Source organism: Melanotaenia boesemani, chromosome 21, assembly GCF_017639745.1.
Source record: "Melanotaenia boesemani isolate fMelBoe1 chromosome 21, fMelBoe1.pri, whole genome shotgun sequence".
Classification (NCBI taxonomy): domain Eukaryota; kingdom Metazoa; phylum Chordata; class Actinopteri; order Atheriniformes; family Melanotaeniidae; genus Melanotaenia; species Melanotaenia boesemani.
Window position 1 is genome coordinate 9,623,087 of NC_055702.1, and position 22,750 is coordinate 9,645,836.

General features: G+C 37.9%; 1 protein-coding gene across 7 annotated transcripts in view; it reads left to right on the forward strand.

Moving 5' to 3' along the window:
* The window catches only part of usp54b (ubiquitin specific peptidase 54b), a 63,990-nt gene that overhangs the window by 15,274 nt on the left and 25,966 nt on the right, over positions 1-22,750 (forward strand). For all 7 annotated transcript variants that reach the window (XR_006008929.1, XM_041974220.1, XM_041974221.1 and 4 more), the window contains 5 exons: positions 4,582-4,674; positions 14,391-14,525; positions 17,946-18,059; positions 18,161-18,243; positions 19,883-19,988. Coding sequence is in view for 6 of the 7 variants with exons in the window: in XM_041974220.1 (XP_041830154.1) it covers positions 4,582-4,674; positions 14,391-14,525; positions 17,946-18,059; positions 18,161-18,243; positions 19,883-19,988 (531 nt within the window). In the remaining variant the exon portion in view is untranslated. The remainder of the gene's footprint in view (positions 1-4,581; positions 4,675-14,390; positions 14,526-17,945; positions 18,060-18,160; positions 18,244-19,882; positions 19,989-22,750) is intronic.

Sequence of the window (22,750 nt, forward strand, 5' to 3'; positions counted from 1 at the left end):
TATTGTATTGTATTGTATCGTATCGTATCGTATCGTATCTTATCGTATCTTATCTTATCTTATCTTATCTTATCTTATCTTATCTTATCGTATCGTATCGTATCGTATCTTATCTTATCTTATCTTATCTTATCTGTATTTCAGCTTCACTGAATCATGTTTCAACATAAGATGGGTGAACATCATGGTTAATACACCTTATTAGCAAGAATTCAGTCAGTTTAATTCAGTCTGGGTTGGTTTAACTAAAACTACATCAGTTTAAATTACACAAGTACATCACAGCTTAGTTCAACAAACCCAAGTAAGCTGAGTCAGACCCAACCCTAGTAAATAATGCATAAACTAAGTAAAAAAAGTTAGTTATAGGTGAATAAAAGCTATTTATTTGGTGGAAGTTTTTTTTTTTTACATTCAACATGTTCTTTTTTTAATGTCATCAATATAACATGAGTGTCTGCTCCCGGAGATGTTACCGACCGTGAACACAAAGTTACTCATGCTCTAGTAAAGTTTCTACCTACACAGCAGGTTTCAGTACACAAAAAAAAACTATCACCAGTTTAATTCAACTCACACCAACAACAAGCGTGCTGTCTAGAGTGCATGCTGGGAAGCTCAAGGATATTTAAACTGTATTTAAATTATGCTTCATAGCTCTGTTTGCCTTTCGATAGTTAACTGTAAGTTCCAGATAGGCTACAATCCGTTGCATTGTACTATTTGCCTTGAGATAGCTAAATAATCCTGATGTATTACTTGTAACCAAAGTTAGGGATATTCAACTTTTTGTATGATGTCAGAATGTACCTAAAATGCACCATAACCTTTACAGGTGAATGCACAAACTTTTGAATGCACATGTGTATTAGTTGAATGTTTAAGTAAGGCAAGGCAAATTTATCTGTATAGCACATTTCATGTAAGACAATTCAAAGTGCTTTACACAAAACATCAAAACATTATAGCAAGGTGCAGAAAAAAAGTACTTACTGCATAACATGCTGTTTTCTAACAAGACGATTAACCAGACACACAAACACAACAAAACAAACAAAAAACAGACAAAAGAATTATCTGAACCACGAATCGACTACTAAATGTTCGGGTTCAACTTATTTTTAAATAAATATTGCCATTTTATGTAGTGTGATACCCACCACTGTTGTTAGCTTTAGTTTCATTAAATTGCTTATGAAGGAATTGCTACTGCACAATTCAACTTAAATGTCCTATGTTTGAGATGTAAAGCAGCGTAGCATGCACTTTTTACATTTTCCGTAAAATTGACCCAAAAGCTGAATATATCCCTAACTTTTTGTGAGTAGTGTGTGCTGATCTAGTTATATTTCTTTTACTAATTCAACTATTTCTGGTGTTTTAACAGAAAACATGACAAAGATAGATATTTGATTGGCTTTAAAAAAACATGCTTGTACTACTTCATTAGTTTGATTGGCTTGATATGCTTCTCTGTTCCTGGTTCGGTTAGTTCATCTGCCTTTCATTTGATTTATTTAAAACCAACAAGAACAAAAAATTCATGTTATATTTCTATCTAATCAATCTAACCTGCACCTTTTTTTGTGTATGAAAATAGTTAAAGAAGGTATCTTAATGCAAATCTAAGCTGGAGCCAATAATGTTGCAATCTTTCATGTAATCTGTGCAATTTTTTGTTTACTGGTTCAAGCTATTACTGACTGATTTAAACCACTGCTTTAATGGTTTAACTACCCCCGTAAAACTGCAGCATGTCCAAAGAAAAGTGCTGTCTTGAGGAAAAAACTGTTTTGTTGTTCTTTTACTCAGAGCTTCACAGGTCACACAAACATAAATATCAAGGAAACGCAAGAGGAAAGCCAAAGAAAATCTAACTTTAAGAAATAAAAACATAAATAAATAAGCTGTCAAACATGAAGTGATGAGGTCAGTTTATTTTCCACATATAGATCACTTTTTATGTTGGTTATACTGTAGAGAGATTCATGCAGATTCCAAGCCAAGGAGAGAAAAGTAAAAAAAAAAACAAGGAGGGATGGAAACAAATGGTATTAATGATAGACGAGCAGAGAAAGGCAGAGAGAGAGAGAGATAAAGGGCTGGGATGAGAGGAGGAGAAAAGAGCTGGATAGATGCTGATAAAGAGAGATGGGTATGGAGAGAGTGTGCCCTCCTTGTGGCTGCTGCAGTGCTGTGCAGGGAGCCGATTCATCACGACCAAACAAACTATGGAGAGAGGAGGAGAAGCAGAGAGAGGAGGGAAAGATGGAATGAATACACTGGCGTCAGCATGCAGTCTGTCATCCACAGCCTCATCTTTCCCCCACTTTTCACTCTCTTCTTAACACACAAAGTGCAGAAGTGTATTTTTAAGGTTGCCACGCATTCTGGTTTTGCGAACTTGTGATTTGCTTACATGCAACTGTTTGTCCTCTAAGAGTGTGTGTAGTCCAGTGAGTTTGTTCTGCAGATTACAGTCGAAGCCTGAGGGAAATTGTTGTGTCAATATTATCTTTCTCTATGCTGATTTAATGCACTAAGTGCTTTTTTTCCCTTCCAACTTTGGACAAGAGAGTGAGAGAGCTGAAAGATGGAAGACTTTACCTCGCTTCTCTCCCACTTTTCATGTGTTCTCTTTAATATTGTGTTGCTAGTTTCCTGTCTGTCTCTCCTGCAGTACTTCTGCCTCTCATTTATTGCCGAAAATTTACAAAGCAAGAGCTCGCGCTCAGTGGGAGGTGTTGGGAAAAACAATTAGTTGAAAATGGCTGAAAGCCAAACAGAGCTGCAGACTTCAGTGCTGATTCTCAGCAACCATTTTAAATTACAGGAAGTCATTAGAATCTGTGATTTTTTTTTTTAAAGTAATACAAAACTTGCATGAGCATCTTGCGTTGCTGCACAAAGGCGATGAATTATAATCTCTTAGATCCGTAATTTTGTGGAATTAAAAACATCAAATCCTTCATTTTTCCGGTTTGCTGTGGTGCAGGCACAGGGTTTGCGGCGTCTTTTCTCCTATGTGGAAATTAGATTAATCAAGAGCAATCAAAAAAGCTCTGCACAAGAGCAGATGATTCAGGCTGAAGTTGCCATGGCAATATCTAAACCACACAGTGTAAAGGTAACTGAAAGGTTTCCTCTGCGCAAGCTTTAACTGTCTGTTACAGCTCAACTGCATACCAAGAATATAGCAGAGCATCTTTAAGTCCAACAATGGGAGCTTTGTTTGGTTGACACAAATGAGCTTGTGTTTTTATCTTGGGCTGTGATCTTAGTACCGCTGTTCCTGCTGTAAATGCCATTTAAACAGTCTGCTTACTTTATTTATTTATCCTGACTTTCAAAGAAACGTAACACCTAGCCATAACTTTTCTTCCAAAATACGTCACCATTTCTGCTTTCATTTAGCCTTTTCTAACTGCTGTGAACCTACAAAAAATAACCTGAATGCATGTAGTGTTACTATGGCAACCCTGGGATGTCATGTCATCAAACCAAAGCTTTTCTACAAGCAAGACTCACCACTCAGGAGCAATTTTTGGAAAATCCTCCAGGCAGTTATTTTGGGTCTTGATAAAGAAGCTGCAGCTTCAGTCACAGAATCACCTGTCAATTCAGTGCAGTGCTGTGATTAAGGTAAATGATAAGCAAATGCTCACCTTCCAAAAATAATCAGTGCATTATTCTCCTCTTTGCAGGCGTGTTGAAGGTGATTTTAGCTAAATTTGAGTTTGTCAACTGACACCACTCTGTAGAAACTGTCCTGAACCTCATCTGTGTTCTTAAAGTAGATCAGTGCAACAACATAACTAGCTGGATATGTGTCCTGACCTTTCAGATGATTAACGTTTTGGGAGGCATATAGAATAAAAAAACTTTTTTATTACTTTTTACTGGCAAGGACCATGGATGGATAAATGGATGAGGATGAAAGAGTGGGGGAGGAGGAAGAATAATGGAAAGATGAATGGATGAGGATGGATGAAATAGGGATGGATGGATGGGTAAGAGAGGTTAGAAAGCACGAATGAATGTAGGCGGGTGTAGATGGATGAATGGACTAGGAGGATGGATGGATGTATAGATGGATAGATGAGAGAGGGGGAATAAATGAATGAGAAAGTATAGATGATGAAAGGGAGAAGGAGGGTGGGGTTGAGAGAATAAGACAAATAGTGCTGAGTGAAACAGGTGAAGCAGGTATAAGATGATTGGAGGTGTGGATGAAGCCTTGCTCCTGAGCTTAATTTAACAGGTTAACGTCATATGTTTAAAATAATTGGATTTAGCACATTTAATGGTAGTTGTGTATAAATACCGTCAGCCACTTTGCAATGGAGATATCTGAGAAAAAGAAGCATGACTCAAGTACTTTGCGTTACAAATAACCAAAAACACCTTTAGTCCAGCTAAAGCAAATGGAATCTGGGGTAACTTTCACCCTCTGGAAAGTTAAATAATTAAACAAAGACAAATATAATATGCTTGTTGAATGAACAAACAGAATAAAGGGAAAAAAAGGATTACACCATTAAGATCAGTAAATAAACAGTTAACACGTGTTTTGTTTCTCAGGTGTTGTGGCATCTTGACATCTTCCGCAGAAGCTTTCGACAGCTGACCACTCACAAGTGCATGGCGGACTCTTGCATCTTCTGTGCTTTAAAGGTAACAACACCCTTTACTCTATTAAATTTTAAAGTAAAGTCTTGTGTTCTATTACTTTTGTCTGACAAGTACAGGCCTCCGATTAGTAATAGTCTAATATTTCCTATCTTCTTGCCTTTCATTATTGTGTTCCTTTAATGTCTTTATGTACTTTCTTAGCACTTAAATGTCCGATTATAGAAGAACATGTAAGTTGACAGTAAATCTCTGACAAGCACATCATTAGACAAAACTGGATAAATAAAATGCAACAGATAACACACACTAGAAAACAAATAATATGCACACATAAAATACAGTGTTATTCCAGTGAGTTAAAGTAATTCATTTTAAAGTAGGAATGCGTTGCATTTACTTATTTGAAATCTTTTGAAATTTGAAAATCAATGCCCATAATGTGGTGCAGTCACTAGCTCTTTCAATGCTGTAGGACATAGATGTCCAAAATCGGTCCTTGAGGGCTGAGGCACTGAAGGTTTTGGATGTTTCCTGCTGCAGCACATTTGAATCAGATTAATGAGTCGACATGCTCGGGGAGTACTTGACAACAAGCTGTTGAGGAGATCCATTTAATGCTTCTCCTCCTAAACACAGTAGGAGGGATCACTGCAGCATGTTACCTGAAACACCTCAATAATTTACTTACTTGCACCAGAAAGGAAGAAACAGTCAAGTGTGTCCACATAAAATGAGCAAACAAAGCAAGCTGCAAAGACAGAATTATCCATATTACTACATATGCATTATTGAGTGGTCACACTGACACCAGTATCAGATAAAGAATCATGGATTATGTCAACTTATCTTGGTTTTGAGGGGGTAAAAGGGGTGTATGTTGATTTACCTTATCCAGACTTCTGAATGCTGCCAACTACTTAAAGGCAAAATAAGTAGTATTGACACCTAGCGTTTCAAATCAGAACTGCAGTCGAAAGAGAAAAACACGGAGAGCGTTTACCAAGCGTTTTGGGGGATTCCAATGATGAGTAATGTAAACAAAAGTAGAATGCAATACTCAAAACCCTAATTGAGAAAAATACAAAGATAACATCTTGTTGACTGAAACTAGGACATTTTAAGGATTTTGCATGTTTTTTAACTTACCTCACCTTTCACTCTGTAAGAGTGGTGTGGAACCCTGGTCCTCGAGGACCGTAGTTCTGCAAGTTTTCAATGTTTCCCCATTTTAACACACCTAATTTAAATCAAATGAATCTAACAGTCTATCAAGTTCAGTTTGATTTTGAAACAGGTGTGTTTGAGAAAGAAACCATTAAAGACCTGCAGGATGAGCTCCAAGGTTCCCACCACTGCTCTGAGTATGTGGAAACTGAGAAGATTCTGTTGTAGTTTTGCAAGCAAATTTTTGTCCCATTCTTTCTTGCTATATGATAGCTGCTGAACAGCACTTTCTTTTAGTTCTATAATGCACCAAATGTTTTACAAGCAAAGCTATCCCTGAAAAAGACAGCACCTGTATATATTGCTCAGCATTAACATTACTGACAATTCTGTGGAAGTCAGCCATGCTGTATGCGCTTATAGTGAATTCCACTGTTTTAAAGTGCTGTTTGAGGGATCAAACACAGTCATTTTAGACCAGTTTCACCTCAGAATATCTGTCCAATGCACAAACAACATAGTAATGTGACAATGAAAGTTTAGAACTTGTGAGATTGTAAATTTGTAAAACTATACATATTTTCATGTTCAAAACCAAAACGTGCATTCTGTAATTTACTTAACCCGTTAAGGCTCAACCTATGAAAAAATGGTAAGGAAACTCCAATTTTTTAAATATGAAGTCTTCATTTGGCCCTGTAACAAAATGTGACAAAAAAAAAAAAAAAAAAAACTTTTTTGGGGTGATATCTACCATTTATTACCATGTGATATATTAAAAATGCTATAATATGGTTTTGAGCTTCTGGTTATCTATTAGGGGACAGAAGACATGTATCAGATTGTGTTCAACAGGATTTTAAGCAAAGTTTATACCATAAATTGAAGCAAAATGTCTCAGAAACTGTATGTGAGAAATATGTCACCACGGGTTCTTTTTTTCTGATGGTGAAAGAGGATTTCAGATTTCTGGATACTGATGATTTTATCCAGTGGATGACCTGAACTTAATGTTTATGGGCAGTTGTGTAAATGTCCATGAATTGCTGCGACTGACCACCCCCTCCTACCTCCTAAGAAATACAAGGGTTGATATTAAAGGCGGCAAATGTGAATTTTGTGTCACTTTCATTTAATGCAAAACATAGACCTGCTACTATCTGAGAGACAATCTGACTACTGACTGCCATCATGCAAGTTGTGAGCTTGTCTACAACTTGACTTATGAAAGACTCAGCTTGGTTTGGTGGCTCTTTTTGTACAACGTCATGCAACCTACTGCCACTTAAACAAAAAGTTTATGAGGTTCTCAGCAATTAAATATTTTTATGCAAACTTTTTTATTTAACACTTCACTTGAACCTATTGTCATGATCCATGAACCAAAGTTGCAATATAACAATAACTAGAAACACTCAGAGAGCGCAGACCTCCGCTAAGCCATTGTAATTTTCTTTTTTTTTGTTGTTGTTTTTTTGCTTGTAGAATGAAGGTCCAAATGCAGGTTGAAAAGGCAGGTAGGCGTGAAAACAGACAGTTTGATGAAGATAACAATAGGTGCTGCATAGGCGGGATAGCTAAATAAGTAGTAACACAAGCCCAGAAAACCAAAACAAAAAAGCAAACTAATACTAACAAGGAACAACACCATATATATATATGTATATAAATATATATATATATATATATATACACTCTGACAGAACTAATGATAAGAAGAGGTGGTGCAATCAGCAAACAGAATACGGGTTAACAGGAGGCAGAGTAAACTGAAACAAAGGAACAGGCTCTACAAAACAAAACAAGACAAACTATAGTTTAAATCAATACAGAAAACACAGGTATACAAAGCAACGTAGTTTATACAAAAATCCAAAAACATTTAAACCAAAAACTGACCCAATTCTCATGATACTAAAACAGACATATCGTTAATGGACATGAGTGTGTTTAGATCAATCCATGCATGGTGCATGGTGGGAAAATGCTGTTTTACCAAAGCTTGTCAAAGCCCGGAGATCATTCAGAAGCAACCACTTGGAGGAGTGCAGATGGTAACTACTAGAGGTGGAAAAAAAAGAAAGGTGCTGAGGTATTCTAGGGGTTTACCCAGCAGAGCTTAACAGATAACCATATACCACCGTTGCTGTCTATGAATGTTCAACAATGTCAAGCCAACTCAATCATAAAAGATGTGATGAATGAAAGATTTTGCGTTTAAAATCAGACGTAGAGAAAATTGATACACTGAATCGAGACTCCTTAAAGTGACAAGGCTGCAAGCTTTTCCACAAGTTTTTCTTATTCTTCCTTTTTATTCTCACATCAGCGTTTAATTTCCCTTCCTTCATTAAGTGACCAACACCTCCCCATATATGCTTTGCTTTGTCTCATATAACCACCGTATAAGCTTCACCAGACCCTGCCAATGAGTGCTCAGAAAAGGCGCATTAATACTTTTTTACAGCAGTTACAGGTTGAATCACTGTTGTGTTTTAGCTGCAGCAGAAGATGAAGATCTGTAGCATCATGAAACTGTCCTAATGAACGAGCCTTATGCAGCCCTGCTCCGGACATTTGTTGCCAATGATGACAAATATGTGTCTTGGTGAAGAGAGGCGTTGTGCATGAGGTGCCTTGATGTAGTAAAGTGTGTGTGTAGCAGTGCCGATGTGTGTGTTCCACATGCTGCTCTGTCTCCAGCGCTTCTCTGTAATTAATTGGCTGACTGAAAGCGCTGAGCCAGCACAACCCACGCTGGGATGCTACACACACACACACACACACTCACACAGTGAAAACACACAAATCTTTCTTGCATGTCAGGCAGCTTCATGAGATGTTTCACACGTACACACATGGTTGTGAGTGTTTGAGTCATCTGTGGGTGTAGAAATCAAAGGTTCTGTCACAGGGTTGAACGTTCAAATTTTCCCGTCGGTTTTCATTAACCGTCCTGCCAACAAACGGATGTAACATTGTTCTTCCAGTCTGTTAGTAGCTGTAGTCCCCGCAGCAGCAGAGATTAAATGAGCAGGACACACACCAAATAGACTTTGATGGTGTGTTAAATTTAACAACCGTTTTAGAAAACAAAAGACATAAAAGATGATGTTGTTTTTTTTTTCTTTTAGCTGTGAATTAAGGTTCATCCACAGCAGAGACAGACACTCGTCATTGTAGTCAACATAAGTTCAGAGACTGCTCGTGGCTTTCCCCCTGGTCTACTGCAACACTTTATCTCTCTCAGCAACAAAACCCTTTTACACATGCACACAACTTAGATGCAGATACCTGGACACACACATGCACACACATGCACTGCAAAGAAACAGGAAAAGAACAAAGGAGGAGAAAATGGGAGAAAAAGAAGGTAGAAAGATGAATGAATGTGGGAGTTGGTGCTGATTGCTCCTGTCATCATACAGACACACATGCAAATATACAAACGCACACACCTCCATCTCTTACTCACTCCGCCTCTTACTCACTCCTCCTCATCCCTTCCTGTTCTCCTCCCCCTCCTCACCTTCCTCCCTCCCTCTCTCTGTAGGGTATATTCCCCCTCTATTCTCCTTGGCGCATTGCTGCAGTCAGCACAGCCACAATATCACACACACATACACACACACACACCCTATTGCTCACACTTTTTCTTTTTTCCTCTTCTCTCTTTCTCTGTTTCTCTTTCACACACACATACACACTCCTCTTCGTCAGCACGACTGCATTACCTTTCCCACTGCCAACTCTCAGCTTGGACAAACTCTAGTTTTTCACACCGTTATGATCACAGCCATCTTGGTTAACTGCAACCAAAATGTTACCTAAATCTGAGAAATAATTGACTCATAATGAAAGCTAGACATTTACTTATGACTATTTTCATGAAAACAGTTTCAGTAAGTGTTTTAGATGAATTCTGCCACTCTCCTTAAATATCGGCTTTTGTCCCACCTTGGAAAAAGTTTGAAATATTATCAGGCAAACCTTTAGTTTAGTTCAAGCCCACCACAAGTTAAGATGACTGTTAAGATGTGTAAAGATCAGTGAATGTGTTACTGGTGAAGAATAAATGAAGATGGCACATAGCACAAATGAAAAAGGTTTCAGGACTGCCTACACAAAAACACATACATGAATATGAATATCCCTTTGGATTGATGCATCTGTAGCTCTGAACTTCTATTAAATCATAGTATGATATGTGAACATTATCTCTGCAGGTCATCTCTGATAAAGTAAAGCAGAACAAAATTAGCAAAGTTTTATTACAGACAGTTTAGGCAAGGTCTCCAAAAGGTCCATTTTAGGACAGTTTGACACCATCTGTTCTTGGAGTCGCTCAGTTTGGTTTGGTCAGTTGTAAAAGGCTAAATATGGGAAATGCGTAAAAGTTTCAAGTATAAAACATGACATATTTATTTATTTTTTTACATTTTAATGTACAAAAAGAAAAAGAAATTAAAGCATCATGCAATTTTTTTGAAAATGTTTGACCTCTTGTTTTATCATAACTTGTACGCAATTAGCTTGTTAATTCCTTGTTTTCAGTCATCATTAGGAAATTTCCAAATCTTGTCAAAACTTTAACCTCTATAGGCTCCCCTTGACCAGCTGCTTCAAAATCATTTCCCTGAGTTTATAATGCGGTTACAAAATGGAAGTTAACAGAGAAATAGAGGCCATGCTGAGTTCTCTAACACAGACAACTTCTAAAGAGAAATGCTCCAAGATGACTTAAAAAGGCAAATCAAAACCTTTGTTTGAAAAGACCATGATCCCAAGCACATTAGCAAATCTGCAACAGAATGGCTGAAAAAGAAAAGAATGGAGGTGTTGTAATGACCCAGTCAAAGTCCAGACCTCAACCTGATGCACTGTGCAGAAACTACTGACCTACAGTAAATACAATGATGCAAAGCTCACTAATGTGGGTTCACTGGTTTTAAAGGTATGATATGAAGAGGGAAAAGATGGGGTCAAGATGGTGTAAAGGATGAGAAATGAAAAGGGTTTAAAGGGATGAGGGAGGATGAACGAGGACAGGGGGAGGGAGGGTGGGAACAAGAGAACCAGATGAAAAGTACTGAGTGAGTGAAGCTACATAAGAAAGATCACCAGGTGATTAGAGGTATGGTTGAAGTGCGGTCCTGCTCCCAAACAGCTTAGCGTCATATGTGGAGAAGAGTGGACCAAATTCCTCTACAACAATCATGTCACATAGAAAACAACTGCTTCATGTTGCTGCTAAAGATGGTTGTACAGCAACCTTATCATGGGGTGTGCTGAGTTTTTCCATGCAGTGCTTGTGCATATATATATATATATATATATATATATATATATATATATATATATATATATATATATATATATATATATATATATATATATATATATATATATATATATATATATATATATATATATATGTGCACTGCCTCTAGCACTACATGACAGCACCTGGGTCCAACTGGACTCACAGCAGTCTGACTACCACTTAATTGTGTTGTCCCATCTTGTTTGAATTCGTGCTTGTGTTGTTCTTACTCTCAAATGTAAGTCGCTTTGGATAAAAGCATCTGCTAAATGACTGTAGAAAAGAACAGAATGTAGAAAAGAACATAATATAATGTAAGATGTCACATGTTGTTTTCACTTAATTTTCATACTTTGGAAAATGATGTCCCTCAGTATAAACTTTAAATAAAAACAGGAAGTTTTTCTTGTTTCTTTCTCTTTTTTTTACATGACTGTACTGGATTTCATACATCTGAATTGAATGGGATCACCATGGACACAAGTAGATGACACATGTGTGTTGATGAACTGCAACTGTGTGGGAATATTTTTCACTTATAAAGTGTTTATTTACTCCTGAGGAAATGAAGCTCCTGCTGCTTTTCAGTCCAGCCATCTCATCAGTGACTGAATTACTGCTGTGATGGAAACCAGCAGAGAACCGACCGCTGCTCTGATACGTCAGTCTGGTTTAGGTTTATTTTTGTTCTGGGGCTGTTTAAGAATCAGTCAGAAATACTTGCTTTGTTTTTTTTTGTTGTTGTTGTTTTTTTATCTAGTCTTTGTAGTTTTTTTTTTTTCTTATTTTGTTGATTCTTATCAACAAAAAATTAGGTCATTTTTATCCGTTGGCAATCTGGAGTAAGTCATCCATGCTGTTATCTCTCCCTGCTTGGATGCTGCAGTAATCCTTCATCCAGTCTCAGTCAAAACTTACTCTCACTGCTTCAGCTTGAACTCGTCTCATTCAAATACTTGGGTTTAGACTTATTTCACTATAGTTATGCTTCAGATTTGCCAGGAATAAGTAATTAACAGTGTCCCATGACTCATTCAAACATAAAGGATCCTAACTCAAGGGATGAACCAGTGTTGTTTGGTTTTGGTTTGGTTTATTTCTTTCAGTGCCATGCACAGAATGTTCCTAGCCTGATGGGCTTACAAGACACTATACATTATAAATCAAAACAATTCCAAGATGGCTAAACACAAAAGAAGAAACAATAAACATAAAGCCATAATCAAAGTACGTATAACCATCCACTTAAACATCAATAACAACATAGATAGAGATAGAGAGCTTATAAAGGATACGGTGTTCTCTGCCTTAAATTCCAGGTCCTCTCAATAAATCTAGATAGCATATAAACCTCCTCCTGGAATAACCAACTCAACATGTAAAATTCAGACATCCAAAACAGGTCAGCTTTCTTCTTTTCGAATTTCATCGTACAAAGGACAATAAAACAAAAAGTGAAGTTCATCTTCAACAACTTCCAGATCGCATTAAACACATAAACGCATCTCTTCGGGTATACCTTTATACCTACCTGCTTCAATCGCTAGAGGCAATGTTCCAGATCTTAATTGTGCACACGATGACCCCTGTCCTCTCGCTAAATGCAGCGTTAAGTATGATTCTGTAAAATGTTCTTTAATCTGAATGTACATTCTAAGTTTGGGTTTCGTCCAAATCTCCTCCTTCCACTGTTTCTTGTGAAAATAAAACAGCTTTTGCTTTACAATATCTATCTTACACTGCAGATTATTACTATGAATATGACTCAAATCACAGGAGGATAATATCTCATAAATGTCTCTCCCAATTGTATAACAGACAACTTAGCAAAACCGACTTTAAATTGCATGTTGAGGCACGTGATTACTAACAGTGTGTCACAAAGGCACATAATTTGTTCCCATTTGTTCAGTTGACAGTTTGGCAGAAATGCTCACACTAACAAGATGATTCCCAAAGAGTAATAATTAGCCAAACACTTGGCATATCTCTGCATGATGTGCAGTGTGTCCTTATGATTTTTTAACAAAACTGGACAAATAAAGGATAAAAAAGGATCTAAAACAGCAGATAAACAGTTTCTGGATGTGTTGTCCTCAAGAAACAAGATATAATGCAGCCAAGACCAAAGAAGAAATAAGGGGTGGTTAAGCAGTTTTGCACATTTTAAGATTTGTATCACTTGCTTTCTTTATTGATTGTGATAAAGTTAGAACCTTAACAAGCTAATTAAAGCCTAAGCCCTTGTTAAAAGTTATCTGCACACTCAGATCTCTTGGGGTGAACAAAATCTTTAAATGTTTAATCTCAAACCAAATCTTTAAATGTTTCATCTCAAATTCTGTTAAAAGAAAAGTTAAAGCCATCATTTAATGCAGAATTTCTTGTAAAACAAAATTTCACGAGTCAAGAAGAAGCATTGACCAAATTTGAGTAATTTGAGTAAAGAAATCAGAAGCTTTTTTTCTCATCATCTAAATATTTTTAAGGCAAAAATTGTGTCTTATTTTGATCAGTTCAAATTGAAGTGTCCAGGTCAGAAGAGCTTCGGTTGGGCTTCATCGGTACACTGGTCAAAGCAATTATTACAAACTTGGGAGATCAGGACTCTCTAGTGGGTTAGAAAAACATTGGAGTGGTTGTTGGAATAATGGTGACTCCGCCAGACAGAAATCAAGCTGAGGAATTAGAGCGAAACATCAAGCTTGAAATGGTTGCGTTTGAGGTCATGGTCAGTCTCGCACAGCGAGACCTGAGTGCAAACAGAATAAACAGTCCCGTTCTATCCAAAATGTTTGATGCTGCTCCTCAGACTTTGAACACTGCCCTCAAAACACACTTCAGTGGCCTAGCTTTCTCTTTTAGCCCCTGCAACAGTTTGCTTTGCTTTCTATTTTACTGCTACAAAGCACTCTCAGAGCCGTTTCTATCAGAGAAAAGTGGACTGCAAACGGCATTTATTATTGACATGCTCCGATATTGAGGCCTCGCCAGTGGCGTTTTTTTTAGTCCGATCAGAGTTTGCGGTGCAGCACTTTGACAATTGTTTCAGTGGTTGTGTTTTATGGGTCAGCTGACAGAACATGACATGCATTTACAGGACTGATGCATTCAGAGATTTTTTATCTATTTTTTCCCCCAGTCTGTTCAATACAAAAATGCATAAAAACATTCCACCAATACAAAGATCTTTCAGGAAAAAGCTTTGTGGCATGATAAGTACATCCAGCAGTGACTTAATGGATTTCTGTATGTTTGTTTACATTTGCAGAATATCTTTGCTCAGTTCCAGTTCAGCAGCGAGCGGGTTCTGCCATCAGATGCACTGCGAAGCGCTTTGGCCAAGACTTTCCAAGACGAACAACGTTTTCAGCTGGGCATCATGGACGACGCTGCTGAGTGCTTTGTGAGTCTGCCACAGCACATAGCTACACAAACTTTTATTTAGACTCTTTTTAAAGCTTGTTGGGGCATATTGTAACAATATTATTAAACTTAAAAATACAATGAAATCTAAACATTTAAGCACATCCAAGTACAGCATGAAAATCTTTGTAAAGCACACCCTAACTCATTAGAGTACCCGCACAGTCGTATGACTTTACCCTCTGATAGTGATCTACCTGCAGCTGCAGAAGTGGCACTTACTGAGGTTGTGGTGCCAATTTGGCTTAAGATTTTAGAAGACATGAATAAAAAAGTGAATGGAAACAGTTCATATTGAAAAAGAGCAAAGATAATGTTTACTTGAACTGTTTTTGTTGCCTGTTTCAAAAAATCATATGTAACCCGGCAAGAATTTAGGCTTTTTCTGATGTCGTCTTGTGGCTGTCCACTGCAGCTTTTCTTTTTCCTTGAAGTTTGTTTCGTTTTAGGACTAGTAGTGTGCAAATTGATACTGAAATATCAATACATCCAATACCAGATATTCACAAACTGGAATCAATTTGCTATTAAAATATTAAATTTGGGCTAAATGATACCCAGTTGGTGGGAACAACTTCTCCCATTTGACAAAGTCATATCTTTAGTGTCATAGCATTATTGCCTAAGTCATATTTTAAGATTGTACAGGCAATGATGCATAATGAATCATGAGAGTGGAATTAGGCAGATATCACAGTTTGACAATGACTTAGGCAATTATGCTATAAGGCTAACGATATGTGAAACAAGGCAAAGCAGCACTGCAGGAGCAGCTGCTTTCTCAGTCCAGTTGATCCGGCTAGTGGCTGAACGCAGCCACAGTCATATTTTGGGTTCCACAAACAGCAACGATGCAGTATGTGATATGTGTGGGAAGACAGCGAGGTTCCGTAGCAACTTCACAAACCCCATTAAACATCTAAGAATCAAACATAACATGCTGGTGATCTGAATTGGAGGAAATAAGCGGAACAGGTGCTGCTAGGACAGACGTCAGCGTATCAGTATCAGATCAGTTTTGTTGATTCCAGCCCAAATTTTACTTGGTATCACATCAGGAAGAAAATCAGTGACATCGTACATCACTAAGCTATTTCTAACTAGAAATGTGGCTGTCCAAAGAGCCATTTAGATTTTCTTGCTAATGCATAAAATCGGTAATTTAGTTATTTTCATTCTTTTTTGGTGTTGCATTAACAAAAATGTTAAATTTTAAAAGTTGTAATGTTGGTAGCTTATTCATTTTGCAAATGATGCAATTAGGAAAATAATTGTACAGAAGCCATGGCCTATCATTTAAGAATTAATTTTCTATACCGCTAATTCCCATTTAGAGTCATGGGGGAGCTAGAGTCTATACTAGCAATTAGCAGGCGAGAGGCAGGGCATACCCAGGACAGGTTAACCGTCTAACGCAGAAAGTGTGGCCAAAATTATTAATTATATATGTAGTTTCCTTAAGAAAGTGATATAATCTATTTTTCATCTGATAAGTTTTTTTTTTTTTTTTATTAACCTGAGGAATCTGCTTTGTGTTTTCTCCTTCTGTAACTGGATATCACAACATAACAGACATTGGTTTATCAAGATCAAGATATGATACTTGAAAATTACGTTTTTAAAATTTGAATATAACAGTGGATTTGACCTAAATAAAACACAATATAATAATTGTTTTTAATACTTAGATGTACAGTGCTGCTTGGCATTTGTTAGAGTTGACCTCACATTCTGCTTTCTTTGTTTTTTGCCCACTGTTTGTTTTTAATCAGTTGAAAGCATTGGTGATTCGTCCATTCATCTGCCTTAAAAAGCTGTTGGGAAATGTTTTAAGTACGTTTGGGATCATCATCCATCTGCAGTACAATTTTCTGTCTTGTCAGTTTTGTGTTATTAGTGTGTTTCTAGTGTTACTTGTGAAATCATCCTGCTGCTTCTATCGGCAGTCACATCATCAATAAAAACAAATGACCCACTTCCATTGGCAGTCACACATATCTGTCCCATAACTGTACTTCAAAATGTTTTACAGATAAAGTTGTATGTTTGAGATCATGAGCCTCAATATAAATATATATTTTTCCTTTCCCATTATTGTGGTACAAGTTAATCTGGGTGTCATTAGTCAAAATAATCTGGATTTTAGATTTGAGCAGAATTTTTCAAGCTGTTACTCAGCTGTTACCAGAGGGTTGCATCTTATATAAGTAAACCTTAATTCTGCCTTCTGCCTTAAATATCAGCTTTAGTCACGTCTTTGAAAAAGTTTTGAATTTCATCCGGCAAACCTTTAGTTTAGTTTGCCAGAGTTTAGCTTTAATTTTAGACTTTGTTATGAGGGTTTTTTTCTTTAGGGCGAAATTCTATAATCATCTATTTTTTTTTTTTTTTTTTTTTTGCTGTGCTCTACTTTTAAAAAACATTCCCCAAGTTTCTGCTTCTCCCTGATAGGAGTCTTTTGTTCTTTCAGACTAATGATGGCTTCCTTCCTTTGCACTGACACTTCAAACTGAGAGTTCCCTTCATCAAACCCATTTTAATTCAGCATTCAGAGAATCAGCAAGAATTAAAGCAAATATGTACACGATGATGGTGAGACAAACCATGTTGTATGGTCTGGAGACAGTGTCCTCGAGGAAAAAACTGGAGGCAGAAATGGAGCGGAGATTAAAATGTTGGCCTAGAGGAAAACTAAAGAGGAGATTTATGGATATAGTTAAAGACAACATTAAGAGTTGGTGTGAAAGCGGAAGATACAGATGATAGGGTTAGATGGTGGTGAGCCCTGAAAGGAAGAACCGAAAAAGAAAACAAGAGGAAAATTTTACTTCACAGGAAACAATATCTCTGCTAAAAGAAGTAAATAGTCAGTAATTTGATTAGGTTTGAAAATAACCCACAGTTAATGTAAATGTGTTTAAAAAGGTGCAGTTTGAAACTTAATGGAGAAATAAAAAAAAAAAAGGAGTTTAATGTAAAGCAAACTAAACATATTCTGAAAATGATAAAGACACACAGGTTTTATTCCTTTAATGTTTTCAAATTTCCTTTTTACACCTTCAGCCGTTCCTCTTGGTTCCTCACCGCCACTTTCAGTCTTTTTCTCTGCTTCTATCATCCTGCCTTACATACCCACACAGTGTGCTGCGTGTGTGTGTTTTATGTGTGTGCCTTAAAGGCGCTGTCTGATCGATTGGTAGTAAATGTGTTCAGTCAGGGAATCCGTCGGCTTCTTATGAAATATAGATGCTGCTCCCACGGTCAGATTAACAAGAATACCAACAGAGAGGAGCGATCAAACTCTCAAACACACACACATACACGCACACAGGCATGCTGTACTTATGTACATAAACAACCACACAGCACATACATGTTAACTTTGCCTTGTTTTTCTCAGGAGAATCTCCTGATGCGTATCCACTTCCACATCAGCGCAGAGAGCAGAGAGGACATCTGCACAGCCAAACACTGCATACCACACCAGAAGTTTGCCATGACTCTGTTTGAACAGGTAGGAGCTCGTTCACACACTATTTTGGGTTCTTCATTAAAGAAATCATCCCAGAGCATGAGCCCGCTGTGCTGAATCTCAGGATGTCTTTTTGTTTCCAGTGTGTGTGTAACAGCTGTGGAGCCACATCAGACCCCCTGCCCTTCATTCAGATGGTTCATTACATCTCCACAACATCCCTCTGGTAAGACCAGACGTACACCTATAAACACACATGCACACACACACACACACACACACACACATACTGCAGTAAATCTGGCAGCAAGCTGTGGCTGGGTGGCAGTGGAGGAAGGTACAGCGTGTTCTCCCTGCACGGGTCCCGGCTGAACAGTGAGCTGCGAGCACAATCGCACATGAACATGTGAGTGCATACATCCAACGCACACACACATACACACAAACAGGCATGTTTCATGCATAAGCAAGAACAGGTGAGGTTATGCATTATGTAGGGGTAGATGTCATGCAAATGCAGGTAAATCCAAGCTTGTGTACACACTTGGACCTGTTACATAAATCACACACATTGAGTCAATGAAATAAGGAGCAGGGGAAGTAATCAATCAGGTGTTTGATTCAGAGCTCCCAGGGGGCGGCATAAATCTATAAGTGGAACAGTGGGCCGGAAAGACTGAATGAGAGGAAAATAAGGAGATACATCCCCCCTGCATCCCTTTTGTAAATGAAACACAACACAAGAAATCGAGAGATGAATGGGGGGCAAAAGTACAAATAAACACCCAATTTCAAGGTAGCTGTGGGGCGCAGAGGTGCCGTCGCTCTGTGTTTGTGCCAGTTAGCATAGCCGAGCTATTTTTACCCTCACTGAGGCCGGTTGTTTACAGTCTAGACAGTTACAAACACAAAAGTCAACATGAGTGAGATAATCAGAGGGCAAGGAAAAGAGAGAAAACAAAAAGAAAGCAAAAAAAAGTATATAAATGAAAAAAAAAAGCAAAAAAGCAAATGTCTTGAGCTCAGACATAAGTAAAATGAAATAAAAGCATGTTTCCAGCTTTCCTGAAAGCGTTTCTGCTTTATTAAAGTCGAGTGAGAGCGCTGGGAGGATGTCGGGCTAATGGAAGAGGAGAGGAGGGGGTGGAGAGGAGGGAGAGATTTGTTTTTTGAAAATGGGATACTTCACTGGAAAAAATAACAATGCTGATTGACTCTGTACAAAATCCTGTCCGTGGTCCTGAGGCTCAGACAGACTTGTTGGTTGGTTCACAGTGAAGGAGAATGTATGTTTGAGTTTGTCCTCAAAAAGGATGAATGCAGATTAGTATTAAAGTGTTGCCGCTTTAAGCTTGTTGAAGGAGATTGTCTTAAAAAGTTCTTTTTTCAACACGCTTAGAGGAAACGGTTTTCTAATAACCATAATGATGATTTCTCAGTGCTTCTTTAGTCAACTCATGTTTTATCTCTGCTATTTCTGGCTAGTTAATATCAGTTTATTCCAACAGATTCTTCTTTTCTTTCTCCTTTTTCATTTTCTTTATTAAAGAAAATGAGAAAAAGCCTCTGGGACTAACTGGGAATCAGCGCACATGTTTGTGAATCTCTGCCTGACATTTAAATGCAAGCAACTGTTTATTCTTTTTATTCTAATGTTTGTTGAAACCCACCAGCCCCAGTGGTACATTTTTCTTTCTCTCTTGGCAAAAGCTTCAAGTCCAACTTTGCAAGGCATTGGACTGTGTTTGTAATCTTTTAATCTTTTACTCTCTGCTTTTCATATTAATAAGTATATTTATACTTGCTCTGTAAAGCATTTGGGGTTGGGTTAACTTTGTTATGCGTATGCATTTCCAATGCTGCAGTAACCAGGCAGTGAGGATGCTGGAATGCAGAGAGAAACCAACACCAGACATGTTTGGAGAACTCCTCCGCAACGCCAGCAACATGGGAGACCTGCGCAACTGCCCTGTAAGAGCATTACATAACACACATAACACAACAATTTCGTTCTGCAATTAGATTTTATTCATTAGCTTCTACTGTTAAACACATCGAGTTCCAGTTGAAAGGACTTTGCCAAGTTTGCCATGCAAAACACAAGAATAATATCATTTAGATGTAAAGATAAGTACATGGGATGAATTAGTGGGATGTTTTTTTTTTATAAAGTATTGGATGATGATTATAATGATCACTATAAAGAATTTCACTGTTAGATATCAGAAACACCGGTACAGCACATCTACTGTCTTTGATAGCATACTGTCTTGTTGAAAGAACTCCAAAGCATTCTTTTTGTCATATTGATCTATAAAGCACCAATGTGTTTCGGCTAACTAGCCTTCTTCAATGAGTCAGACAGACTTAATGGAGTCGTTGGTCCAATAACAATCTTCCCATTGGTAAACTTCCTCAGATCTTAATAAGAGAGGGCCAAACTCAAATGTCTGATGTCTGTGTACTGTGAGGAAATGTGCAGAAATGTGTCCTTGATCCTCCTAACACAGCAGCTGGGGATGACAAGTCGGTTTTCCTGCCCTAAAGACCCATGTTGCCAAAATATTAAATGTCTGCAGGCTGCATAACGGTATTCCCGATTGTCATCCCCAGGCTCCCTTGTTTGGCCTAATACTGTAATGTCCTCCTGTCTGTGAATACAGTGAAAACCCTCTTAGAGGCAGAACTGGGAGAAGTGTGGGAGCAGCCTCACGCAATAAACTAAATCATGGCCACAGCATTTGCTCTCCTGATTTGCAGGCAACAGTTTACAGGTGCACTACAGTACCCCTGGAAATCCAGTAGTGGATAGGGCCCCGTGGATCATCGGGGCATCAAACAGGGAACCTAGCTGCCTCTTCAGTGGCCATACAGTCTGCTCTCTATGCTCCATAGGGTGGTGTTTTTGTAAAGTGCATGAAGTTATGCAGTGCATGTTATTATTCTGACATGATAACTCATTTGAAATAAGCATTTTCAGAAAATAGTAAAAACCAATGCAAGGTGCTGTCCTAACAGAATCCTTACATATCACTTTACATAATCATGATACTGATTCAGTAGCATAGCAAACTTTCTCCCGGTAATGACTTTTCTTTCATTGCAATAACAATTGACAACTGATCACAGTTGCACTGCTGTCTGCAGAGTACAGAGCTGCAAAGTAAATCCCAATATTTTATACAGGTATTGTTTACATCATCCAGAGCACTAAATATAAATGTGCCATCAATGCAAACCTTAATCACTTCTGTGCACCTCCTTTGGCGGGCTTGTAGTTAGTCCTCTTCTTTAAGTCTTCTTGTCTTTGCTTCGACTCCTCCATCTTTCACTTCTACTTAGATTTCTGTGACATTTCCAGGAGGTTTATGTTCAGGGAAGTATAGATAAATAAATAGATACACATGTAAGCATCACCTGCTAATGCTATCTAAACCTCTAACTTGTTTTATATTTGCATTGAAATCAGGTGACTAATCTTAGCTATAATTAGCTGCCTTATTATGGGACATGCATTAACAGTAATATTCACTTTCTTGTACTTGCTATGTAAATACTAATTATTCTAGTTTTTTTCTTTATGCAAATATGTAGACAGTTTTGTAATATTTACTCATAGTGTACTCTCCTTGCTGGAGAAATGGATTGAGGAAAACTCTTTGCCTGTTCATGTTTACAAAAATTTCATCCACCATCGGTTTTCGAATGTTCTTGAAAAGTGGTGGTGAAGTACATATGCTCAAAAACAGAAAAATCCTGATCTCTATCAAAGCTACTTCACAGATGAAAAAATGTGCAGTAGTCAGGTGTGCATTTCTTCCCTTCCAGCTTGTTTTCTTCCTTCTCTTATATCATTAAATGAAAATGAAATGTAATTAGCAAATTAAAAGTCATGGTGAACATGCAATCTGCACAGATAGTGCCTCACTAGCTTCATAATTTCTTTTTTTCTTTCTTTTTTTGTCCCCTTCTCTCTTTTGGTGGGTTGGTGTTACATAATCAGCACCTCATTTGCATTTTCTTCCCCACTTTCTCTCACTGCATGCATTTGTCCCCACCGACCTCCTTCTCAGTGATCCATAATTATCATCATCATTTCCTGGCAGATGGATGTCATGTTTAAGTGCCCAGGTGAAGAGTAGTTTCAAACGATATGACCAATGTACAGTATTTCTGAGGCACAAGCACAGTAAATGCAGCACTTTCAAAAGCAGTTGTGGTACAGCTAGAAAAACCGATCCAGAGATGTTTGGATGGTGACGGAGGTGAACTACGGAATGTGTGTCCTCCCTTTGTTCTGCAGGATTCTGTGCTGTGCAGCCACTTGGGAAAGTGCTGCTGTGTAACAGATCCAGTTTGGCTCCACACACTCGCCCCTCTCAGCCAAAGTGTCCACACAAAGAGCCTCCTCTCAAGCAGCTGCCCATCTCTTCACACACTTCCACCTCCATTGCTGCTGCAACATCATTCACTACCCAAACGTTGACACTGAGCAGTCCTGTGGGAGAAACGCAACCTGCTTCTGTTTGTCTTCCATCACTTGCAATGCTGATCTTTTGTTAGCCCCACCTTGAGCTTTACTCAGACAAAGTGGTGGTACTTGGATGGTAGTTTGATGCCAATTTAAAGATAAGTTAGTTTGAGGATGGGGATTAACAGTTTAAAATTTGGTAATATTTACTAATATTTTGAAATTTAGTATTATTGGTAAGCGAATCGGTTGGTCTTCCTGT